Below are 26,546 nucleotides of genomic sequence, written 5' to 3' on the forward strand. Positions count from 1 at the left end.
ATACCTAAATGATTGCATAGTGAGTCCACTAAACGCTCATACATTTTTTTTTCTAAACGATCGTTTACGTTTCTCTAATCGATCGATTAAAGAATACTAAACGCTCGTCTAGGATTATCTAAGCAATCTCTTAAGAACGAATACATGATCATTTAACAAAAGCTGAGAGATTGTTTAACAAATGGTAGGCGCGAACCCTTTGCGAACCCTAAACGACCGACAAGAATCCTAAAAAAATATCAACATACATTCAAGGAGAAGAGTCACATACCTTTCAGAGATCGACAACAGTGGAAAATGTATACAAACGACCAGCAAGAAGATGGCCAAACGCTCGGATGAAGATGGGAGATGACAAGTCAGGTACGAGAGCAAAAATGAGAGAAAACAAGAGTCAAAATCGCACATTGAGAGAAGATGTAAGCGAAAAAGTAAGATGAATAATGCTTTGTAGTATAGTTGGAAGAGTTTTTTAAATTTAGAATAAATTTGGTATTTTATAAGAACAAAACGTCAGTCATAAGTTTTTTGGAAAAGGTCATCCAATAAAAATTTTTTAGAGTGGGTCATTTCGTGAAATTTTCCTTCGTGACACACTAGCCATTGCTCCAAGCATTTCCATGGCTTTGAACACGGTGCTTGTTTCAGGTGAATCCTTTCTTTTCCATTTTTCTACATTCGATTTCTCAAAGCGTATCGTGGTTGCTCTAATTTTGGAAGGCAGAGAATTATGTATTCGGAATCCTGATTGTTCTTTTTTTTTTCCTATGATCAAAGAACTGTAAATTGATTGATTATCGAAAGATTTTCTTTAGAAATTATGATGATATCGCCGACTATTTGAATTTTGAACATCGACTTAATGTTCTGTTCATCGAGAACAAAGTAACATGCATTGCCGTCTTCTAGTTTAGGTTTCTGGATAGTGTAGTTTGCGCCCGAGTAATTGAAAGCTTATAGAATAGATTCAGTCAAATTCGTGAATAGCTTTTTACACAGAATAATGAAATTTTTAGGTTAATTTCTTGTGTGGATTTGAGCTAGATTAATGGGGATTCTACATTAATTTTTCGAAACTCTGGAAATTTGTGTGGTGTACGTACATTGCACGAGAATGTATGATGTAGAATTTTCTTCTACTCTAGATTTTTAAAAGTACAGGCATTCCAATTCTAGACTTTACAATTTCAAGCTGTACGGTGCCTAATTTTTCAGACCTGATTAATAAATTCCTCCTTAAAGCAGTGATGGTTTCCTACATAATGGAAATTTTTACTCCGAGAGTGTTAGTGCAAAGAGAAGGGGATTTCTTGAATGTATAGTGAGCTCTATGAATTTTGTTGATTAATTAGAAGGGCATCTTTGGTGCTTATTTATTAGAGATTCGAGTTTATCTAATAAAAAGATCGGAAATAGTTGCTGAAATTGTTTGAGACAGACATCTTATGTTGCATGTTCATAAAGTCCTACATATTGTACTCAACAGTACAAATTACAGATAGCCATGAACAACATTTTGCGTTGACTTATAGCATACCCCAAGATAGGAATCTAGTAAGAAGAAAGAAGATGTCATTAATATCTTATAAGTCTGTACTTTCTTATTCTCTATCGGTCTCTATCAGCCCCTGCAAAGTTCTGGTATTTCCTGATCATCTGAAACTGTAAGGCTGGAAGATGATAATAAGTAAATCCCAACTTCACTAACTGTCTTCCTTGAACGCAATGGTTGCTGAGATTGAGACTGCTTGCAGTGTGCAATTGCTCCCTGAATTGAGTTCTCAATCTCCGAATTCACACTGCCACATCTCTTTAGGTAATTCCTGCTCGAAATATTTGGACATGAAGAGGAAGAGGGATATTGTGGTGCAGAAGATGGTGATTTGATATTTGGTTGTCTCTTAATGACCATTGAGAATGATCTTCTGTTGCGACTACTGTTTTCCGTATTGCCTTTGTCTTTGTTGGAATTAGCAATCGAGCTCGAAATTGGTCCAAATGGCTTTCTTTTTTCCACTTTAGCGCTCTTTTTTGAATATTCATTCGCTTTTGAAGCTGATCCTTCATCTGCAATCTTTGCAGCTGCTGCACAGGACTCATCTGAGCAACCTGATTTAGTAAACAAAGATTTGATGTAAGCCCTGGAAGCTTTCAGCTTGAGACAAAGGGTAGAATGCTTAAGCTTTTTGGTCCAGGACTTTTTCAAACTTTCACCATTCAAATAGCTCACATCTGCTGAATACTCTAGAAGATACTCATCTGGATTTAGTTCCCTACTAATCCGAAAAGATTCCGAAGGAGAAATGTTGCAGGATTCAAAAGGAGTACTGGTAGGTGTATTGACAGAAGTGGATAATGGAGTGGTGTAAAATTCTTCAAACGTGTCTTTTCTGTAATCATAATCAGAACTAGACTTTTGCAAGAGTTTCTCTATCATTTGCAGGCGTGGGGGATGATGAAGGGGAAGAAGCTTTCCATTGTAGAAGAGCTCATCAGCTGGAGAAGTCGTCGGCTCTCTCCCCCGAGAATTCAAAGACATTTGAAACTCGAACTCTCTGGATTGTCGTGGAGAGCTTTTGGAGCAGCAGTGAAAGTTGGTGTATGAACCAATTTCCATGTCTATATAGTCATCATCAGATGGATCACAAGATGGAATGTCAACAGCCATATCTAGTAACTCCCTCTCTCTCTCTGGAATTTGCTTATTTGAAACTGTGCTTTATCAGGTGGTTCAAGAGTAGGAGCACCTTTACAAATGAGGATGCTGGACTTTATATCAGGTCTATAGAGAATAAAGTATGGGGAATTTATAATTGATACTCTTTTAATAATGCTTCCAAATAGGAAATTAGAACATAATTGGAGCTAACCTGCTTATCACAATTTTATTAATCCTCAGTGAACTATTTCTTTTTTCTTTATCTTTTTCCTTTTTTAACGCATAGTGAACTAGTTTTTTTTTTAATTTTTCTGGGTGTGTGTGGCTGATTTCTCATTGCTTTTCACTATGCTACTACAAAAGAATGCACTAAATTAGTCTGGTCTCTTTCTTTAGTATTATTCTTTATAGTGATGTAGAAAACCATTAAGAATTTAAAATAGTGAAATTTTGCATATTTTTCATTGGAGCTTACTTTGCTTGCAAATCACTGAAATTGGGTAAAATGTTTCTCAACCATTATTAAAGAATCAGTTGACAAGAATTCATCAAACAAAATAATACACAGAAAATTAGAACCAAATAAACAAAAAGGGTTAGCTTAGGCATTAACCTTTATTCCAAAGGAATAGATGTAGAAGGTAACTCAATCAAAACAATATTGTTTTCTGTAGCTTAGAGTAAAAGGGATAAAATCTCAAAGTTCCCTTTCTAAATGCTAATCTAAGATTCTTAGTTCGGGCACCTGAAAATTAATTAAATTAGTAGAGCCATCTTTTTCAACAGCTGTCTGGCTCTCCAGACAAATATCAGTTTTAAGAACCAAACCATGCCCTAAAACCAGGCTTTTTTGCTCTCTTACAGCATGCTAAGTTCCTTCATATTTCCATGTGGTCCTTGAAATAAAATAAATTAATAAACAAAAACATGATTGAAGACAGCTCCTCTTTCAACTAGAACATTACTTAGGCTGCCACAGAAGCACTTTTGTCTGATTTTATTTCTGTCTACTGAATTCCTGGGTGGCTTTACTTTTCAACAATCTTACCAATCCAAATACACTGATTGGTTAGTGTTGAAATCTTTTTTCCTCTTTTTATTTTCTTTCTTTTTGTTTTATATGTTTTACATCAAAAACTCACTTTTAAACTGCTCTTATAAATTTTTCGGGCAATATGAAAAAGTTATTGACCCCATAGAGAATTAACAATGTCCAGACATTTAATAGTGGAGGAGGGAAATTCCGGATTTATTTGCCTTAAATGCTTGATACTTTTACCATTGTCCTCTGCTTTTAATACATTCCTCCACGTTTTTTATTTGTCTTACTCTCTTCAAAGATAACTTATTTTAGAATTTTGGAAGTTCTCAGTTCCAAAATGCTTACAGTTTTGATATAATTAGACTCAGAGGGTGAAACATGGACTCCACAACATGTGAAAATGCTCAAGAAGGGAGAAACAGGAAGCTTCAGAATTTGTCTGTGGGCTCTGCAAATGTAGATCAAAAGCATAGTATTCAACTTGATTGGAATGATTTGCTCATGGATTTTAATAAGATCCGAGTTAACTCAGAGTTAGTTTTGCAAGGATGCTTGTGTATCTTACTCTATTTAGTTTTTTCTAATCTTTTCTTTAAGAAAATAAAATGAAAAATAACTCGGAGTTGTGTAATTTGTGTTTGGTTTGTACAAAGGAATAAGTCAAGGAAACCTGAGTTTTAATTATGTGTTTGATTTTGAAATTTATAATCTGCAGAAGTACAGTTTGTAATTAGCAAATCTACCTATCAAATTACACAACCTGGTCTCGACAAAAACTCAATCTATCATGGTTTTTCAAAGAAGTTTCAAAGTTTTTTTCTTTGACAACGAAGAAGTTTAAAGTCGAATTTTTTAATGATATTTTGGCACACTCAGGTTTTGAATTCAAAATTTGAACTGTTGATGTCTTGTGAGACTTTTATTATTGTATCACAGTCTTCATAACTATAATCTATAACTAAAGACTATATAGGATAATTTATAAAGTTATCATATTGGATCTAGCAAGTGTCTAATCTCAATCTAAAAAATTTAAAAGTGTGAAAAATACAAAACAAATTTTAGAAGGGTGTTTAAAAAAACCAACCATTAAAAGATGAAAACTCACTGTCCATCACAAAGGAGTTTCTAATTTGCCAACTTGATTTATAAATGGAAATAATTGCTGCAAATTCCACCTTTTTTTAGTGTAAAAAGAAATTGAAAACAAACTAAGCAACAAGAACATCTTGACACAAAGCACCATGGAAATCCTCTATTCAGACTCCATTCCAAAAATTCTCTAGTATATATTAAAGCATTTTCACCATACTTTATAAATTCCACCTTTATGGTTTTACTTAATTTACAAATTGTATCTTTATGTTTCAAAAACAGTTCCAATCATTACCATAGTTTATAAATTAACAAATTAAACCCTCCTGTTGATAAGTTTGAAAGAAACCTATATACATTATGCATATTATTAAATTAAAACCACAAAGTTAACTTTACGATTTCACAAACTACACGCTTTCAGAACTAATGTTAAAATTTTTAAAAACGTGCTTTGCAAAATAAACAAATCACAAAATGTAAATTTGCAAGTACCCCTTGAGTGAGTGTGAGAGGCCAACTCACTGACATCACAAAACAAAAGTAATTCAAATATTTAATCAAAATCAAGATAACAATTCTAGAGAGAGAGAGAAGGAAAGAAGAGGAGAGAGAGGCTACATTTAAGAGCCACAAATAAGATTCATCTCAGAGACCCACCACCCAGAAAATCAGGATGAAAAGCTATCTTCTAATTGGCTAAGGCCTAAGGGCTGACAACTTGAAACTTTTATTATTATTATTATTTATCAAGATAGGGTGCTTATTAGCCATAGAAATTTCTTGTTCCATCCACCAACGGGGTGCTTGGCCCTCAATTTGCCTATCAATTTGCCTAAGAATTTTTCTAGTATTAGAACTATGCATTCCTTTGTTCAACTATAAAATTATCTTCATAAATTTTTGTGAACTCCACGTTAATGTTAAGTGAATCTCATTTTATTTATTTCACTCATTTTATTTATAAAAGTACATTAATGTGACACACGATGATAATAGTATGAAAAATCGTCCATACTTCATAGTATAGGAAATTTTCCCATTTTGCCTTAGGTGAAAAGGACTATTATAGTCCACTTAATGTTGGAGCCTCCCATGACCATTATGATAGTTGAAATTCCAAATTATTATAACTCACACTTAGTTATAGGTACAGATTATTATCACCCACAAGTTAGAATTACCCATTATAATAATCAACTCAACACCCAAACAACTTCAAAACAATGAGTTGCAGCCAAAAAGATAAAACTACAAGTATTTAAGAACTGCCCTTTCAAGAAAGATTTGGGCCAGGCATGTTTCAGCCCACTACTTTCTGTGCCCTATCCTTGAAGGCAGAGGAGGCTCATTAACCATCATGTTGTCCTTTAAAAGATGAGACAAATTCCAACTACCATATCAAGGAAACCTTTCTGAGACATATCAGTATTAACAAAAATCTTCTAACCCCGCACCAACTGATTCGTCAGAAAACATTGGGGTCTCCCACTAAAGGATGGTTTGCTTAAGAAACTAATAACTTACCCCTTTGAATACCAGTTTATCTAAAAGGTTGGACTTACTTTCATATCAAGTCTTCTTGATTCGACTGTTTCCCTTCTTTGGCTTTATATTACAACATAAATGTTCCAGTGTTTATACAAGTGACCAAATTAAAAAACCAGAAAATATACAGAGAACAATTACAAAGGAAAGATTATGATGAAATCATGCAGCTTCGGGGTTGGGGGTATGCCAAAAGCAAACCTATGACCTTTCTTCATAATAAATTAGGCTGGTTCATTCATGAGTACATAATATGACAGCTAGTTCTCTGAGTCACCTGATCTCAGTTCCTTTTCGAGCTCATCGAACTCCCATTCACCAATGTCTTCTGATGAATAGTCGTGACTGACTTTCCCGAATTCTGATTCCAGCTTTGCTAGCTCAGCTGCAGCATCTAGTGTTTGTTCTACCTTGACTGCAGGTAGTTCAGGATGCTTACCAGTTTCGATCTTTGAGTTCTTCTTGTCTTCCATCGAAGGTTGGGGAACATTACTACTCTCCACCTCCTCTCTAGATTCATTTTCGGGTTTTGGAGGTGGAGTTTCGATTTCTAGATTGGGTCTCTCGATAGATTCAAATTTTTCCCGTAGTTCTTCGATATCATCAAACAAATCTTTAACTCTAGAATCATCTTTCCTGATTTGAGGTAAAAAGAAGAGTTACTTTTGGGTCATGAGGAAATGTAACATAGATGAGTCATGAGTGTTAGAATAGAATGCGCATGTCACAGAAACTTGGATCATACCTGGAAACTTGAGCTTGCTGAGCCAAAAACTGCTCTTTCATGTTATCCACCACACTGAAGGTAGTAATAATCTGAAACAAGAAAACAGATCAAGGTTATAATTGTTCAACATCCAAGATGAAGTCAATATTACACTTGGCAGGAAAATTGAAGGCAGCAGATATATGTCCTATAATTGGGACAATCTTTTGCAACGTATTCATTAAAAACTAAAACAATACAAAAACAGGCCAAACACTGCACCGGAAGACAAGCCCCATGCACGAACCCACTCAAAATTTGCAAGTCATGTATAACCATCCCGATTATACATATAAGATATAGCAAAAAAACAAGAAACAACTCAAAACAAGTAGAATCCGAAAGAAAGAGTAGTGAAGTGCAGTGCAGCATTCTAACATCCTAACAATCTTGAACAAATCTTGAATATTTATCCCATTTCTCTTCACATAAATAGCCCATGCACAAGAGTCAAAGGTCTGAAACACTAAAACCTGCCTCTATTATGAAAGGATCAGAAGCTCAATCAACAAACCATACAAGACAAATTACGAACAAATTTCCCAGAAAGTTAGAAGAAACCTGCCCAAATGGGAGGAGAAAAAAAATAAACAAAGATACCCTTATTATCCTTACCACCCGGTAGTAGTAAGCATTATGAAAGGAGGCAGGAGGCATATGATAACAGACCTCTTATTCTCCTTGAACAAATTTTAAATTTACAAAAAGTATCCATCATCATCTTTCCACCTTGACTTTGCACAGCCCATTCCCAATAGAAAAATGGAGACAGGAAAAAAGGAAAAAGAAAAAAGAGGGGAAAAAAATGGGATATGTTCAGAGATACGAATTTCCAGAGACACCACCACAACTACTTTGCATGTGAAGCCATTATTTTTAATTTGAAGGTTCTCGATTTCTGACCTCCCTCACAGTTAGATTTAGGCACATCATCCCATCTACCAAAGAAAGAACTGTTTTCCTTATCCACCCACTCCCAAGGAATCTCTCATTAACTTCTCTAAAACATCAGTCGCTAAGCCCAAATTTTTAACGGAAAAGATTAGCAGATAGGAATCCTACTTGAAAGTCGATGAAGGTCTTTCTCAAAAGAAGAAAACATTTTTCCAGCTGTAGTCTATTTCCAATTTTTATGATAGGTTCCAAAAAATTCCTAGACCTTAGCTTATGTCCCAACCAGAGACCACAGTACTAAGGTAGCACAAGAGAAGCAGGACGACAAGAAAACCAAGGAAACCAGCATGATAAGCAATGTGCACTGTGAACACTCCGGTCTATTGATAGTAAGAGATCTGAAATCGACTGGAAAGTGGCAGGAACCCCAATGGTGTTCTCCAAATTAAAAAATGAGACATTTTGGAAGGAAGAAATTAGATGCACAAGTCAATCTGATTTAAGACTGGGTTACTAGATCGCAACTACTTTCTTTTCCCCTTTTCTTCTGTTTTTGATAGGACAGATCACACCTACATAAATTAATAATGCAGAAAAGATCATTCACAATTGCAACGAAGCACAAGCATCATTTTTTCTCTTCAATTCTTGAAGAAGCATTCCTGCTGAAAAACAGGAATAACCCAGAATATTATATGAGAAACCAAACCAAACATCCCACCTTATGCAAACAAAAAGAGAGAGAGAGAGGAAAGATGAGATCTTGAGTTAAGATGATATAAAGGGACTGTTTGGACGCGAAGTTCAGATATGATGTCTAGAGTTCATATGTTTGTGTTTGGGATGCAAAGTTGAGTTCATATCTCTAGGATATTTGGCTCAGTTTTTTGAATTCTAAATAATCTGATTTTATGATGACTATTTTCCTCTTAAAAAATTACTCATAATTCTACTCATCTTTGTGTTGAATAAAATATGGATTGCAATTTTTTCTTTTAATTTTTAAGTTTTTCTTTTTCTTTCTTTCTTTCTTTCTTTCTTTCTTTTATCGGGTAATGAACAATGATTAACCCACTACATTTCTTGCAGAATATACTTAAATAAAATGGGAAACCAAAGAGAAATCAAAACTTTTGATTTTTAATTTTTCTCCATGAATTTTATCTTCTTTTTCTTATTCTTCTGTGTTGTTGTACTGTATTTTTACTCTATCATAAATTTTTTTATTTGAATCTCCCCCATCATCTTAGCAGCCAATGGAAGTTTCATTTTCAATTCCTCCAAATTTGGAGGATCATTACCGAACAAATCTCCATTTTTCACTATTTCTTGTCAGAAAATGTTCCAAGAAAAAAATCTTCATTTTATCGACTTTTTTTTTTTGTGTTACATACTATTCAACTACATATACATACTTTTTCAAATATTATTAACACCCATTTGATATATGAAGTCAATTAAATAAAAATATATTTTAGCACTAAACGTAAACAAAATACTCTTATTTATATAATCAACCCTACAACATACTTTAACAGTCATCAGTCTTATACTAGTCGAAAGTGGATGTCGAAGTTGATTATCAAAGATGATTTTCGCTAGAGTTTGTAGTTGGAGGTGGTTGTTAGAATATGAAGTTGGCGCATGAAGGTGGTATAAGTTGGTAGCCGGAGTTTTTCGTCAGAGGTGGTTTTCGGAACCCGAAGTTTTTCATCGAAATTGGTCGCATGAAGGTGGTCGTCGAAGTCGGAGATGGTTGTCAGAGCTCGAAATTGGGCGCAAGAGGGTGATATTAGAATTGGTTGTCGGAGTTTTTGTCGTCGAAGGTGGTTGTTGAAGACCGGAGTTGGTCGTCAGAGTTGTTCACTCGAAGGTGGTCATAGAAGGTTATTTTCATTAAATTTTGTAGTTGAGGTAATTGTCGGAGTTGGTCGTCGGAGTTTATTATTAGAGATGGTTGCTGGAGTCCAAAATTGGTCGTCGGAGTTGGTCGGGTTCGCGTGAAGGTGGTCATCAGAGTTGGGCCACCAGAGTTATCACCAGAGGTGGTTGCCGGAGCCCAAAATTGGTCATCGGAGTAGGTCGCCAGAGTTGTTATTGGAGGTGGTTGTCGAAGCCCAGAATTGGTTCTCGAACTGTGACAACGATAGTCGCCAACAATGGGCCGATGGGTGGAGACATTGAAAGCATTGGAAGAAGGGAGAGGTGGGATGAGTTGATAAAATATACCAACTCAACTCCACCAATATTTAAAATTGGTGGACCAAACATTGAGTTTGTATATTATACCAACTCAACTCAACTCATATTGGTGAGCCAAACACTCCCAAAAATTTACATGAGTCTGCCCTCTCCAAAGAATAAAACAATCAGTCAAGCCTAGATTTCTACCATTCATAGAAACTTTAGTTTCTTTATCCTATTAGTGGAGCCTAGATTTCTACCATCTATGAATGATTCGCCCATTACTTTCAAAAGAAGCATCCCTCTGTTTATAATAATTATATTTGTGGCTCGACTTCTCTCATTGCCAATTAGAAATGTTTTTTGCAACTTTCTTTAGGCATGAAGTTTTATCTCCCCACTTTTTGTAACTATATCACATCGACGAAATGTTTCTTAACACCAAAAAAAATAATAATAATAATATAAATAAACAAATCTATTAAAACTGTAAAACAAAATCTATTCACCAACTGCATCCTGCATTGAAATTAAAATAAATTTGGATAAGTAATCAATGGTTTATACCTTTGCTTCATAGCCTAGATATTCCTTTTCAAGATTATTTGTAGGGCTTAGAACTTTTGACTCATCATTTTCCAGTGTGGATTCCTCCGACCTGTCCAGAGTGATCTGATAGATAAGTAGCCATGCTTCAGAGCAAAATAGGATCTTGATGACAAAAGAAAAAAGGTTACCTCTGCCTCAGATTCTTTAAATTCTCCACAAATTTTTCAATACGGCTGATTGACGACTCCAACTCTTTCTATATCAAGTGATCCATGCAAGGTTTCAAACATGGGAGATCAGAGCTTATTCATAAATTATTAAACATATTTCATGTTACATTTAGGATACATATATTCTCAGAGAATATTATAAATACCTTATAAGCAGATAGGAGATCAATAGCCAAGTTCACAAAGTAACCTTCATGGTTTTCCAACGCATCACTTCAGAAAGAAATGAAGCAAGTATTTAAGAATAACAAACCTCGATTGAGAGAAGAAACATTGTGCAAAGCTCATTTGCAGATTCCCTCACTAGAGCACTCCAAAAAAATCCCTTCGAAAAGTTCTAATACTAACCACAAATATTGATTAAAAAAAACAAGCATGGCCTAAAATACATACTTGACCTCCTTTTCTTTATTTTCTCTATATAGGCATTGGATATTCCACGTATCTTCCAGAAAATTAAGCCAAATACTCAAAACATTTGATTCTGCCTTACACGAGGCAATGGATTTTAACAGCTCGTCTTCCTGAAAGAATTCAGAGAGACCATACAATGAATAAAGATGAGAACAGACAAGAAATTAATATAATAGTACATCAAAAGTAAACAAAAAGTGCACCCTTGTCTTCAAATGTGCGACAATCTTGTTGTTGGCCTCCTCAAACTGATCTCTCTCTTCCACCATATTACGAAGGCGTGCATGTGCAGCAGCCAAGGAGATATTAACCTACGCCATTATGCCATATAGTAACAATATATGTTCAGCTATACAGAAGTGTGGAAAGTGGAAAAAAAGAACATAAAATTTAAAATTCTATGAATAAACAAATTTCATAAGCCACTCATGAAACCGTAGAAATAAAAATGTGGATTACGTCTGATAAAGGAAAACCATAGTGAACTCTTTTAATCTACACAAAAATTGGGCTTTTCTAAAATTACAAGTTTATAAAAATCCTCAGGCAACTCGGGTATCTCAGGCACAGGCATGACTTCTATATCAATGATAACACTATAGCATAAAAATGTATAGAAGTACGTAAATGAGCAACACGTATAAAAAAGGCTCAATTCTTCATTATATCATGGTTAACCAAAAGATCATGGATGGAAGACAGAGAAAAACCTTTTTCAATTCAGCTTCAATATCATCTCTCTGTCTTTCAAGTTCTGCAATTTCTATAGCTAGTTCCTGTAATAATTGAAAACATAAACTCAAGATTTCTGCATAAAAGTTGAAAATAATCTGTATGGTTGTAATTAAGTGTCATCGCTAAAGTCTCTACCATATACGTGAAACAGAGTTCAAAATGGATATGAAATATGATCGAACATACACAATAAGATAATGTCGCAAAGTATGTCCTTAATACGATTCAAGATCAAAACACGATCAAGATCCTGACATAATGTATAAGTTGAGAAAAAGACTGGCCTCGTGGAAGATATATTTTCTCTAAAGGTGGCAGAATGACCCTCATTAGCTCAGTGTCGAGTGGGATCTATCTACTTCTCCATTTCCAGAACTTTGTGTTCTGTGCATAACAGTCTTGAGAGACGTATGAGGGACTTCCTCTGCAAAGAGTAAAGGGGCACATCTTGTGAACTGGGATGTGGTAAGGAAGCCGGTAAGCCTTGGGGGTAGAATAAGGGAATCTAAGGATTAGTAACAGAGCCCTATTAGCAAAATAGTTCTTGCAATTCCCCCTCGAGTCTACTACCCTTTGGCAGAGGGTTATAGTGATGAAGTACGGTCGTCATCCTTATGAGCGGATGCTTGGTGGGATCAAAGGCACTTACAGAAATTTATGGAAAGAAATGGAAAACGAGTTCTCTTGTTTTCCTAACCTTGTTCATTGTTTTTGTGGGTCGAAAAGGAAATGTACTTCTAGGAGGATAAATGGGTGGAAACCCTATGATTGTATCATTGTCCTATATGAAAAACTGTTTTGTGGCTGATGTTATTTCTTGTATCATTTTGGGAGCTTTCCCTCTCCTTCGTTCAATTTCCGACGCTCTTTGTCTAATAGGAAAACAACAAAGGTAACGATTCTCCTATCTTTGATTAGGAAATCTCAACTTAGGCAGGGGAGAAGGAATGTTTGTCTTTGGAATCCTAATTCTATCGGGGGCTTTTCTTGCTGTTGATTCTTTCGCTGCTTATCGGACCCTTCTCCCTCTAGGGACACCATATTTTCTACTCCATAGAAGGTGAAAGTTATAAAGAACGGTCAACCAATGATATTGTTGATTTTTCAAAAAAAGAAGGTTATAAAGAAGGTTAAATTCTTTGCTTGGTTAGTTATCCACAAAAGGGTGAACACACTTGATTGGCTTTCAAGGAAGATGCCTTCTTTGGTGGGTCAATTTTGTTGCATTCTTCATCAGAGGGCAGAGGAAAACTTGGATCATATCCTTTGGATTATTTTGGCGTGTTTGGATTCCAACTTGCCAAACACAAAGACGACATGAAGAGGAGATCATCGAGAAGTTCCCTCTCTTTCCACTTGATAGAGGGGAGGATCTCGTGGCATGCAAAAATTCGTGCACTTTATGGGAGAAAGAGGAACAATAAGACCTTTAAAGGAGCCGGTAGGGACCCTTTCAATGTAAGGTCTCTAGTCTCTCATTAGGTTCAAAATTTCTATTTAAGTGTTTGAGATGACATTTTTTGTAATTATTCTTTGGTCATCATTGAAGTTTTCTTTTTTTCATTATTACTCGCTAGGTCTCATTCTTCTAGAGATTTGAGCCTCTATAACTAGTTGGGCTCCCTTTTGCTAGGCTTATTACTTTTTAGGATGTCCTTGTTGTAAATCCCTAAACTCGATTTACTAGTTAATTATGCTTAAGTCCTCTTAATTATGTGTTTAATGTCATTGTAAGTATGTTTATGATAATGGTAATGTTTGTAATAATATGAAATGTAAGAGCATGTATGAGATGTTAAGGGAGAAGAAAATTTCTAAGTGTTAAAAGGATGGCCCTCAAGCATTTTGAAGGTAGAAAATATTCTAAGTATAAAGTGTGGATCTCGGGTGAATTGAAGAGGGGTTCACACTTAGAAGGAAAACGGAAGGTCCATGCGACAAAGTCATGTCAATGTATGCGGCCTAACCCTTCCAAAACGCTATGCGGCCAAGTATTTAGGGAAGAGAAACTATGCCAAAGTATAGCCCATGAAGTATGTGGAAGGTCATGAAGGAAGTTAAGCTAGTTGTCAAGTTTGATGTTTAGTAAGGCTTGTGAGAGAAGTATGCGACCAACTTCACCTGAGGTGGAGAATGGCAGTATAGGCAATATGCAAATAGCTAAGTTGCCTAAACAGTAAACAAGCACTCTAAAGGGGATGTAAGGCAAAATGCTAGGATGGTCGCAAGAGAATTAGCGGCCGTGAAGTTTAGAAGTTGATAGGCAAGACTGCCATGGACAGATGCGATGATGGGTCACTCAGTTGATAAGAAGAGGTGTGTTAAGTAAAGATTGAAGGTGTGCTAAGAACACCTAAGACAAGGCAATGCAATTACAGCTAGGAGTATGCGATAACCAATGATGAGGCCTAAGTGATCGCAAGCTCTATGCGATGAAAATTAAACTAAGCATTAGGCTTAATCACCTGTTAGTAGGTTAAATGGAAACCTTAGAGACGCTAAGTTAAGGATTAGCATGCCAGGTAGTGATTAGTTGAGATTAGCTCACATGCAAGCTCAAGTATAAATATGGTTTGCAAGGAAGAAATCAGTTTTGCCAAATTTTGCTTACACGTAAGAAGAAGTGTGAGTGCCTATGAAGTTCTAAAGGTGCTAAGGGATTGTTGGACAAGCTTGAAGGAACTTGAAGTTTTCTAGCCAATTCCTGAGAATATCCCATTCCCCTGAGAGCAAAGATAGACGATTCTAAGGTCAACTCGTTAAGAAGTTTTTTTAGCACATTCATGGGAAGAAATTTAGTTAATTGATGGCTGGAATTAGAATTATAAGGTTTAAAAGATTGGAATCTGAAATGATACTATGGATCGACGCATAGACACAGAAGTGTGCCCTCATGACCATTGAGCACCCAATAGAGAGGGTAGCCAGTCTTTAACCAAGAGGAATGTAAAATGGCTAAGTATAAGTGATGCGATGAACTCAGTCATGATGCGATAATGATAAGTTAAGTGTTATGTTAAGCTCAAAAGGGAGCTAATGACATTAGTGTGTATTTGGAATACATTTTCAAGTGTTTAATTTAAAAAATAAGTCATTTTGGAAGAAATTGGAATGTTTGGCAACCACTCAAAATAGCTTTTCAAGTATATTTTAATAAGTTTTTATCAAAAGTGTTTAAATAAAAATGAAATTTTTGAAAAACATTTTTTTCTTGAGTCAATCCAAACAGTCCCTTAACCAAGGGACCTCTTCTTATTACAAGGCAGACGCAAGTGGGAGAGGCTTACAGACCCCTTGGATAAGTAGCTTAAGACAATGATTGACGAGTTTTTACAATGTTTTCCAATGCTACTTTTTATGAATGAAATTCAACGCATAGGCAGTTCACATGAAGTTTTATATCATGATTTTCTCAACGCATGCCTTAAAATGATTGTTGATCGCATGATCTACGTTTTTTAATGATGAAGTTATTTATAAGTTCAGCATGTGTTTTCTGTAAGCCTATGCCCACGTTTTATAAGCATGCTTGATGTTACAAGGCATTATACGATGATATACAATTTATGAAGTATGATCAACTCAAATGGGTATTCTGTTTTATGTTCATTAAATGTTTTCAATGTTTGCGCCTTATATGAACCCTACTCCAATGTTGGTACCAGAGGTATGGTAAGGTACCCAAATTTCAGTTATGTTAGGGATCTTTAACACCGAACGTATGGTAAGGGGGTCAGAACCCAATCCAGCTCTGCATGCATGCATGACTTATGTTATTGAAGTTGATGGGATCGAGCAAAAAGGTTCTCTCTCAACTCAGGCTGGTAGATGATTGAGCAAAAGGGCTTTCACTCCAGTCTAGACTAGCATAGTAGGGATTGAGCAAAAAGGCTCTCCCCCATGTTCAGACAATGGAATAGTGGCATTTTACAGTATGATACTGATAAGCCTTATTGCAGGGTTTTTATTCGATTTGATTTTATGTTTTCTAGTTATAATTTCTAAACCCTGATTATGATCATGTAAATGTTTATGAAAGCATGATTATGTTATTTATGAAAGAAAGTATGAACTAAATAGTCATTCACCGAGTATCCTAAGCTCATGTTTTTAAAAGTTTTCCTCCCCAAGTAGTGGTCGACATCCCGAAGCCGAGTAGATCTGCCCGTCAGTCACTATTTAGGATTCTTCAAGAAATTGAAGCTTAGGTGGCTCACCATGTCTGTTTAACTCTGAGTTTGTTTGTACATGTCATGGGGTTCAGGGTAGGATTTTGAGTTAAGGGTTGTAAATATAAACACTTAATATCGTTAATGTAAATAAATGTGAATTTCTCTGCATGGTAGCACACTGAGTTAAAAAGTTGGTGTAGAAGTTATGCATATATTGAGTATAAGATATGAACTGTATATTAGGTTAACAGGTGCTCAGAAAACAAGATTACAGCAGTATGTTGGGCAGTAATTGTCATAAGAGGATTGACAACTGTTGTCTTCACATCTCTTCTCGGATTAAGAGGGTAATCTGAGAAAGGGTGTAAAACTTGCATTCTTTCATTTTCTTCTCAATAAAAGTTGGTTCTCATTAAAAACAGTTTAACTATTCCTAATAAAAATATCTTTTTTGTTCCTAGGTTTTGGGTCTAGTTTCTATTTGGTCCATAAGTTGCAAAATGTTACACTTTTAGTCCTTAAGTTTTAAATTTGGTTTTAATTCAGTCCCTAGACTTCAAAATGTTACAATTTTATCATTAAGCTTCGAGTTCTGTTTTAATTTGGTTCCTAAGTTTCAAGACTTATACTTTTAACCTTGATTTTTCACTAAATACTTACTTTCAATCATTGGAATAATGCCTATTAATTACTTTAAATAATTACGAAGTGAAATTTTAAATTTAAATTTCAATAGCGATGAAAAATAGTGAAACTTAATTAATTATAATTCTTTTAAATTAATTAATAGACAGTAACACTAAAGACATAAAGTGCATATTTAGTGAAAAATCGAGGTTAAAAGGGTAAATCTCGAAACCTAGGGACCAAATCATAACAAAACTCAAATCTCAAGGATAAAATCATAAGATTTTGAAACCTAGAACGAAATTGAAACCAAACTTAAAACTTACTAAAAATATAACTTTTTGAAACTTAGGGACCATATAGAAACTAGACCTAGGGATCAAAAAGGTATTTTTCCCCTTTTTAATTTGTTAATTTGGTTGGTGAAGATATCTCTTATTTGTCTTCTACTTTTTCTTTTATTTTCATATTGTTTTCATATTGTTTTTTTCCGTAGTGGAGGTGTACTGCCGAGTGCTTATCTGGGACCGGGAGAATTAGGAGAAACGAAATCTGAGGATCTTTGAAGATAAGTCTTTTATATGGCAAAATGTACAAATTACTTTCCTTGTGGTGCCTAAGAGACAAGATATCCCATTGCCATTATAGCCAAGCTCAAATCCTATATGAAATGCAGTGTTTCATTATTTCTTTCAGGAGGGGGGCTCCTCACCCCTTTTGCCTTAGGTTGTGTGGTAGATTTTTGTTTATACATTTCTGTTTCTTATCCCACGAATAAATAAATAAAACATATAAAATAATTATAAAACTACCCCATGAGATATAATTTTCTAAAATAAAACTATTTTTATTTAAATAAACCAAAAGCTATTTTTAAACGGTACTCCAAAGAACACCCAACCTTCTCTTTTTCACCAGATTCACTTGCTTTGGTGATACGAACATTTAGGGCTTCCTCTTTTTGCGATCTGCAAATGAAAACAGAAGAAAGCGTCAAAAATATATACATGAAATGTCAAAAGTAAAAACAGGCATCCCTCGTGGTGCACCGCTTTTTAAAAAGACAAAAAGTCAACCTGAAAGGATTAATTGGATTAGAAAGATCTACTTCCATTCCAACAGGAAATTAGTAAATGGAAGAAAAAAGAGAAAATTACAAAAAAAACACTTGATATAGAGAACCTCCAGAGAGGTATTAAGCCTAAATCTATCTCCTAACTCCTACCTCCTACCTCCTTGGCTTTTGACTACTCCTCAGAATGAGAAATACCAAATACATATATTTGTTTCTAATTTCCAGATATCAAGGGAAGAAAAAAGCACCATCACATCAGTTCATACGATTTATAGTATAGGTTAGCAATGAAAAACCCCTCCAGACGCTTAGATAAGAAAAGCCTTTTGATTGTGAAGGATCACAGACAAGCTGGAATTACAAACGAATTTCCTATAACTCTAAACTAAGGAATTAAGGCCCAAAAGCTTAAAAAAACCAGTCATCAACGAGAAGAGATTCAAATGGAAAAGAGTTTGATAAGCTATAAACAATTTCTCGTGTTGAAGTCCCAAACAGATAATACAGTGAATATCAACATATATCAGCAAAGAAAAAGCAGCTACACGTATGAATTCTTATTCATTGCCATTTAGGATACTGGGATCTTTACCTATGGTCTGTAATGCGCTTTTCAGCTTTCACAGAGGAGTTTGAAAGAGACTCTGACAAAACTTTCAGTTTATCAATCTGTATATAAGTAGACAAGTTTACAGCTGTATACCACTTATTGCAGCCCATAGGCTAAATTTAACACGATGGGTAAAAATAAAAAATTTGACTGACAGGTCAAGGCATCTCCAGATCAATACCTTCTGAGCATGGATTTCAGGAGAATCTCCATTGTTTAATAATTTCTTCTTCAGCAGAAGTCCTTCCACTCTAGAACAAATTCGTATGTGTGAGAGTGCTGCTTTCAATGCCTGCCATATGGATGGGACAGTGACCAAAGACCTTTTTCCACTCCGTCAAATTCATAAATGAACTTTACTTGACAGTTCATACGACATATCAAAAGGTGATTACTTAGTAGTACACACTATATGGTACATGTGAAGATATCACTTTTCAGAGAAACAAACGTTCACCCAGTAAATTGCACTCTTCAGTCTGATAATAGCTAAGTTGGAATGAGAAATAAAGTATAATGTACAGCCTTCAGACAATGAATATACATACACTGATACCGTAATAAAAATTTTAAGATTTGTCGGAAGAACAATTCATAAACAATACGAAACAGATGCTCACTGCTCTGAAAATCATCAAGAATGAATTCAAGCCATATTTATCAGCCGCACTAAACGTATGTTTATTTATGTAGGACATTTTTTTCTTATAAAAATTGTGGTGTTGTGTCAGTTTTTAAGAGTTTTTAAAAACATTTTTAGACAACTTACGTGCACCTCAACTAATTTCAGAGGACAAACCGCCTAATCCTATAACATTTGGGTATAAATGGAACCCGTAGGATATTAAATCCTAGGTAGGTGGCCAAATCATGATGGTTGAGTGCTTTTAAACAATTAAAAGCACTTTTTAAAATCTGCAATAATAAAACAATTTGAGAGATTCTAAAAAAATAAATAAATCCTTAAAGTAGACAAAGCTTTGTTTGCTTCACACACACACACACACACACACAAAAAAAAAAAAAAAAAAAAAAAAAAAGAAGAAGAAGAAGAAGTCTAGTGCTTAGATTACAAAATAAAGGGTTCACTCAAAAACATTTTTTTCCCAAGACGCACCTCAAACTCATCCATAGTCTAATGCATTAACAGATACATTTTTGTTTTTGTTAACCTTCTTTACCTTTTTTTTTTTTCTTTGAATCGATGAAAAGTTCCATAGTTTCCATTAAAAAAATAATGACCACAAATAACTTCCATTAACAGGCTCACCTCGATTGTTTCTATTGTGGTTTCTTCTGATGTCTTGCCATAATCTGCATTTGATGACATTGGGGAAGCTGACATTCCTTCAAGTTTTGTCTTCAAATTGTACAATTCAGTATCTACCCTGTGGCCAGAATCCCAGACAAATAATAGAGAAAAGACCATTATATTAGCTTATTGTGACCATTTAACATCTAATTTCATTTTCCCCTATGAAGTGCGTCTTAGCAGGTGAAGTTGTGCTTCTGGGTGTAGTTCAAATAAAGAGACAACATACCAATCCCAAAACTCATCTTTTTAGCACGCAGCCTAGACCTGGGGTATCCTCTTTATTACTTAGGAAATACATACAGAAATTGAGAATTATTTTTTCATTAAGAGACTGAAAATCATTGAGCAGGTATCTAGCAGCAGCAGTATGAAATCAAAAAAATAAAAGGGAAAAAAATATAAAAAATATAGCACATCATCTTTGAAGGTGAAAATCAATCCCCTACGACCAATGCTTGAATAGGAAAGGCATCTGGTATCAAACTGTTCTTTATTTTCTTCAATATGCTCACTATCTATGGGTATGACAGGATTAATATTGTGGTCAGATGAAAATTGAAATGACTACATGGCACCTTTTTTTCTTTGAATAGAAAGCATTACATGACTGAATTTGTAGAGGCATGAGAAGATTTTTGATACCACTAGCAAGCTAAGGAGATCACAAAGGGACTCCCCCATAGACTAAATCAACAAAAGAAACCTTTCTTAAATGAAACAAGAAGGTTAAAATAAAACCTCGATCCCTAAAGCTACTAAACCCACTAAATAACATAATTGCTATATAGCAGATGTAATAAATAATATAACTTCACACTCATACAAAAGCTATAGAAGTAGCGACCAAGTGGTAAAGAACAAAATAACTCATTTCTTACCCACCTCCCAAGATCAGCGCTGATCTTCAACCCTGAAATTGCGCTTTGAGCAAATTGGAGCAATTCCTCCCGCTTCACCTGTATTTAAGATTTCCCACAAAACTTTGAACAAATAAAAGAAATGGAATGAGGAAATGTGATAGGCCTAGCAGCCCTGTCTAACTAATTCATAAATCCACACAGCAGAAATCATATGAAGACCATTAGAGTTGAATTTGTAACATACCGATGATTAATACTAATATGAATAATAATTAAACTTAAAAAAGAAGAACAGTTCCTTTTCTTTTCCTTTTATCTTTTTATCGAACTTTCATTGAGAAAAAATGAAAGAACACAAGGACGTACATAAAGAGAATCCTACACCCCCAAAAAAAAAAAAAAAAAGAACCAAACAACATACTACAAAAGGGGTTCCAATCCAACAACAAAATAAGACCCAACAAGTAGTACAGAAAGACTTGGTCACTGAAGCCCAAGGAAGCCCAAAGAGAAATATATAATCTAACAAGGGACCAAATATCGCTACAATACCTCTCCATGCCAGAAAACAGTCTATTATTTATCTCACACCAAAAGCCCAAAAAAGGGGACAAACACCAGCCAAAGACACTTCAATTTTTTCCTAACTTGTCATGTAAGTCTTCTATTTCATTAGGATATAACTATTACCATCTGTTATGCTTAACATATCTTAAGCTTCAGACTATAACATCTCTTTATCAAAATATGAACAGAGAATGAAAAAGCTCTAAAGTAATTAGCTATTTCTGAAAGGCTCTAGATACTTGGTTCCAAAAGGGAACGTAGCAGCCTACAAAACTCACAGTTACAACTTGCACATGTTTAAACTTGGATGATGAAATCCTCCGAGAAATAAGAAGAAAGCATTTTCATACATAAAGAAATTGTAGAATGAGAGGGCCCTTGTGGATTTCAAAAACTTTAAGGCAAAAAATATGAGTTATTCTTAAAACTTTACCAATACTTCATCATCATAGCTGGAAAAAGATTTTGCCAGATCTTGTATGCTGCTAACTATTGCATTGTGAACTTCCTTCCCCCCAATTAGACATAATCTGCAGGAAGTCTTATTAGAAATGTCTTCAAGAAAAAGCTGATCTCAAAGAAATATCAGTGTAAATTCATATTCCCATCAGAAACCAAATAAGTGAATTACTTTAAAGAAGGAAAAAAAAAAGCATGCACACAACAACAAATACAAGATCAGATAAGAGAGCTTTATCTCGGAATAGAGGCACGGAACGCTAAAGCAGATGACTCATTGACTGGAAACCAATCTCAAATTCAAGGTAACAGATTGAGGTCAAGAAAAGTAAGGATAATGATGGTCAGGGTCCAAGTATAGAACTCCAAATATCTCCACCTCGTACGAAATATTAAGATAAAATAAAATAATCCCCTTAACTTCATGAATGAGAACACAAATTTTTTTCTTTATGAAATGAATATGAACACAATGAAAAATTGAAGCTTGGATTTTTAATAGTTAGTACTTCAAGACAGCGATAATGAACTATACTATTAGCTCAAGTGAGGGACAGACCCAAACATGTCCAGGAGAAGGGACACTTCTTCCTCATTTGGCGCTTCAAGAATCTGTGGCATGGAAAATAGTTAATTTGTTGGTGTCTCCTTCATGACCAATTAAAAAGACAAGTTGGTGAATGGTAAAATAGCAACTAAACAATTCAAAATATGATGTTGCACTTGCATATATTTCCACCATATTCAATAAATCTAATTCATAAGTCACGTCAAAGAAGGTGGAACTAAAACTTGTTTCCATCATCATTTCATAGTACAACCTTTTATATCTCCACCTCACACAAATACCATGTGCTGCCTCTCCATTTTGAATAAAATCTAGTTAACATGCATAGTTCAATAACTGAAAGGAAAAAATATCACAAACTTGAAGCTTTTGCATAAATTTCCATATTCCCCTAAACAAAAATTACATCAATCAGCACTGAGATAGCACAGTTATACATTGAATTCTACATTTCTTTTAATATAAAAATATGGTTACACATTGAATTCAAAATTGACCTTTGAAATAAAAGAAAAATTCTTAGGTGGCTTATTCGATATCGACCAATGTTGTCGATAAGACAAGTCCAAACGGCATGTATAATCTTGAATTCCAAAGAAAAATTAAAAACTATAATTGTAACCACCCGCCATGCAATGGTCTTCCTTCTCTCAAATTTTATATTTGCACTCTTAAGAAACTACAGTGTTTTAAATGCAAGAGTTCATTTTTATTTCTTAACAGGTTATTTATCTTATTTAATGAACTATGTATCTCTTCATCAACAAATTTAGTAATAAAAAGCACACATCTTTTTGTATGAGCGTTCCATGATTCCATCCTAGTCAAAAGCTAAAATGGGTCATTCAATTTGGGCCCAATAAGTTCCTGATCCAGCATCAAAACCTATGCAGAAACATCCTACTAATGAACAAATACATCATATTGTCCTTTTTGGTGCATTCAAAAGACCAGAGTAATTAGGTCACCGTAAACATGCACAACTGCAGCTTTCCCAGGAACTAGTAACAGATTTAGAGAAAGGACGTCATGAAATTAACATACCATAGATAATGTAATTCCCTCCAGAGCTTGACTTTGAAGAAAAACCTCACAAAAGTTCATTGGCTCCCCTCCAACATCAGGATCGTAATACAAAATCTGTTCATAATGGTAAAGGTCAGAACGTAATAAACACAGAAGTAAAGAAGTTCTGCAGACTAACTACTCTCGCCTACATGACCATAGTTCAACTGACATAAAGTATGTACCCTTGACCGAGAGGTTAGAGGTTTGAGTCCCTCACTCTGCAGAACCAAAAAAAAGACTAAAATCTAAAAACCTCTCATAAATAAAGGTCAAAAGAGTTTAATTTACATCTCTAATTGCTGCACAGTGAAAGAATGCATATTTATAGGCTTAGATATCCTTCTGGATCTCCGTAATATTGTAAAATCAATGTGCAAAGCAACTTTTAGCAATTTTTAAAATCCATGAGGTTAGAATGTGGAATTCATGAAAATGCACCAAGGTTTTTGAAAATGCATCAACTATGAACGATAACTGCCCATTAGATATGGGTAAGCACGAGTATTTATAAAAATACTTGAAGGGAGAGGTGATTTAAAAAAAATAATAATAATAATTAAAATGTGCTCACAATAGCAGGCTTTCTTGGGGTCTCCTTCGCATCTTCAAAAGCAAGATGTTGCTCCAGGGTCTTTGCTTTCTCCTCCAAGGGTGCATCAGATAATTTTTTGACCTCTTTAAGCACAACCAACCATCTTTTCAACAACTGAGCTCTTTCAGGGCCCCTACAAGACACAGCAGCTTCTTCCAATCTTTGTATAGTCTGCCTGATGCTTCTGAAATTCCGTGCCCCCTACACGATAAAAGCCAAAAAAACGAACTCAATTGTAGAATAGCCAATATCCCTGGTAGGAAACCGTAAGTGGTTAAGCAGAACCAGCAAAACCAACCAAAAACGCTCGGAAAGAAATCCAGGACCCTGAGGTAAAAGATAAAACTAAATGGTTGGAAAAAAAATAATAATAAGTACTAGATTGAACGATGGATACACTGAATCTTTAACAAAGTTCTAGGAAGACAATTTTAGGTGACAGCTCCCAGAAACGTCAAATAGGTTTGCACTTTGTTTCCATGGAAACCCCGAAATCGATATTCAGTACTTTGTTTTCCATTTCTCCGATTCAATTTTCAAATATTATAAGGTACTACCCCGAAATTCCCCCCATCCTCGTGTTCCCACAAAAGATTCTGAAGTCGATTTCTGAATGCTTCAGCGTGACATTTCAGCAAATACTTGATTTTTACATAAAGAACGAAACGTGGAGGGATATCAACGAAGAAAAATACACAAAATTAAACGAATAATAAACAAACCATCCAACATTTCCAAATCCCACCACATGCGCAAAAATGACACCAGATGAAGAAAATGAATGTGAGAAGATATCAACGCGAAGAAAAATACACAAATTTACGAGATTATAACGAACCATTCAACATTTCCAAATTCAACCGCAGCTCAAAACGACACCAAACCAACAAAATTAATAAGGAAAAAAATGAAATTGAAACAGAGGAAGTACAATGCGATCTTGGAGAATTTTGGCACCCTCCGCAACGGCTTGACCGGCGTGGTGAACGACGGTGTCGGCATAATTCTTGACGACCCGAGTGAGGTTATTGTTGTTCCCAACCTCCACTGCTTTGCTCACTGCCAATCTTAGCCACGACATTCCGAATTCCCTCTTTATCTGTAACGAGATTTTGGGTAGTAATAAGCAATTGAATGATAAGGAATGAGAAATTTGGCTATGGAGGAAGATGATTTTCCCGCATGGAAGACAGCTTTGAGGGGTTTATGTGTTCTGCAGAAAATGGCGCAAAGTGTTCCTCCGCAACAGGGAAGCATCAATGTCAATTGGGAAAAGTCAGCGGAGGAATCGAAACGCTGTCGTTTTGAGATTTCTAAATCAGATAACGGGTGGATCGAACCCGGGCCCATACGATACTCCCGCGGCCCACTCACAGATGGTACTCTCCCAGGCAGGCTCAACTTCAACGGCCACGTGTCACCTATTTTATTTAGAGATGTCTACGAGCCGGAGATGTCATTCCCCATCCCATCCCCATTTCATTCTCTATTCCGTGAAAGTCCTGATAATTTGCGAGGATCGGTTCTCGAAATTTTGTAAATTATAATTAAATAATTAACTTTATCACTAAATTGTTTACTATGGTTAATTTTACCTAATAATTTGAATTTAAAGATAAATTACTCAAATTTTGGCCTAAAAAACTAATTAACTTTTAAGTATAAATAATTAAATACAAATCAAATTATTCACATATATAATTTAAATTTAAACGTATTCATTATCTTTTTCAATAAATAATGAAATTTAAAATTTAAATGTAATATTTATAAAATAATAATAACGTAATATTAGATAACTATACTAGATAAATATGTGGAAGCTAATCGGGGTGATAGTTCACGCGAATTTTTTCCCCATTCCCTCTCCGCTTAATTGGAGATGGGGAATACCGGACCCTGTCCCCGTGGGAAATTTGGACGTCTTTAATCCCATTAAAAAATAAAATTTTAAGAAATTTGCCATAATTAATATTTCAGGAATGTCATAAGCATTAGTATTTTTTTCATAACTAGATTTTAACAATATTTTGGGATGTTTTTTAATCTTTTGATAGATTCTTTCTCGTCTTTTAATTTTTAATATTTTAAAATAAAAATATATTATTTTTCATATTTAATATTAAACTTTTAACACAATTTAGTATTAATTATATGGGAATTTTATTTTTTTGAAATATTCAATTCTTTCTTTATTAACATCATTTTCGAAGTTTTACTCCGTTTTTTTGTTATTTATTAATTTCGGTTGATATTCATTTATTGCATGATATTTCAAATTAATGTTTTCTGTATTCTAGAACATTTCATTTATTTTTTTTTTCATATTATTAATTGATAATTGATCACCCCTTCTTTGATATTTCAAATATATGTTGAATATATCGGTAATATATTAGAAAGTGTAAATAAACATCACATGAACTATGATTTTTTTTTTTTTTTTATGTATGCTTACAAATATACTGAAAAGTGTAAACATACATTACATATATTGTTCGGTAAATAAATCACTAT

The 26,546-nt window shown here is 34.7% G+C and overlaps 2 protein-coding genes and 1 long non-coding RNA gene across 3 annotated transcripts; 1 reads left to right on the forward strand and 2 right to left on the reverse strand.

Annotated features, from left to right (window-relative positions):
• Positions 1–501: 501 nt before the first annotated feature.
• Positions 502–4,385, forward strand: LOC120082153 (uncharacterized). Its single transcript, XR_005483076.2, has 2 exons — positions 502–648; positions 4,064–4,385. It is a non-coding gene; the product is annotated as an uncharacterized LOC120082153 (long non-coding RNA).
• Positions 1,417–2,915, reverse strand: MAKR4 (membrane-associated kinase regulator). Its single transcript, XM_039037399.2, has one exon. It carries the CDS (start codon positions 2,666–2,668, stop codon positions 1,622–1,624), a length of 1,047 nt encoding a protein of 348 aa, XP_038893327.1. The 5' UTR covers positions 2,669–2,915; the 3' UTR covers positions 1,417–1,621.
• A 1,953-nt stretch (positions 4,386–6,338) lies between the features above and the next one.
• On the reverse strand, positions 6,339–25,324 carry LOC120081482 (structural maintenance of chromosomes protein). The gene is made up of 18 exons (XM_039036406.2): positions 24,961–25,324; positions 24,009–24,230; positions 23,414–23,509; positions 22,361–22,413; positions 21,776–21,872; positions 20,798–20,871; positions 19,871–19,988; positions 18,782–18,892; positions 18,583–18,659; positions 17,817–17,883; positions 12,092–12,157; positions 11,585–11,692; positions 11,361–11,491; positions 11,114–11,180; positions 10,926–10,993; positions 10,756–10,846; positions 7,090–7,160; positions 6,339–6,980 (listed from the first exon to the last, which is right to left on the reverse strand). The coding sequence occupies exons 1-18, from the start codon at positions 25,108–25,110 to the stop codon at positions 6,605–6,607; spliced, it is 2,043 nt and encodes a 680-aa protein (XP_038892334.1). The 5' UTR covers positions 25,111–25,324; the 3' UTR covers positions 6,339–6,604.
• Between the last annotated feature and the right edge of the window lie 1,222 nt (positions 25,325–26,546).

The sequence above is a fragment of the Benincasa hispida genome, chromosome 7 (genome assembly GCF_027475165.1).
Source record: "Benincasa hispida cultivar pf3 chromosome 7, pf3_genome.v1.1, whole genome shotgun sequence".
In the NCBI taxonomy this organism is placed as follows: Eukaryota; Viridiplantae; Streptophyta; class Magnoliopsida; order Cucurbitales; family Cucurbitaceae; genus Benincasa; species Benincasa hispida.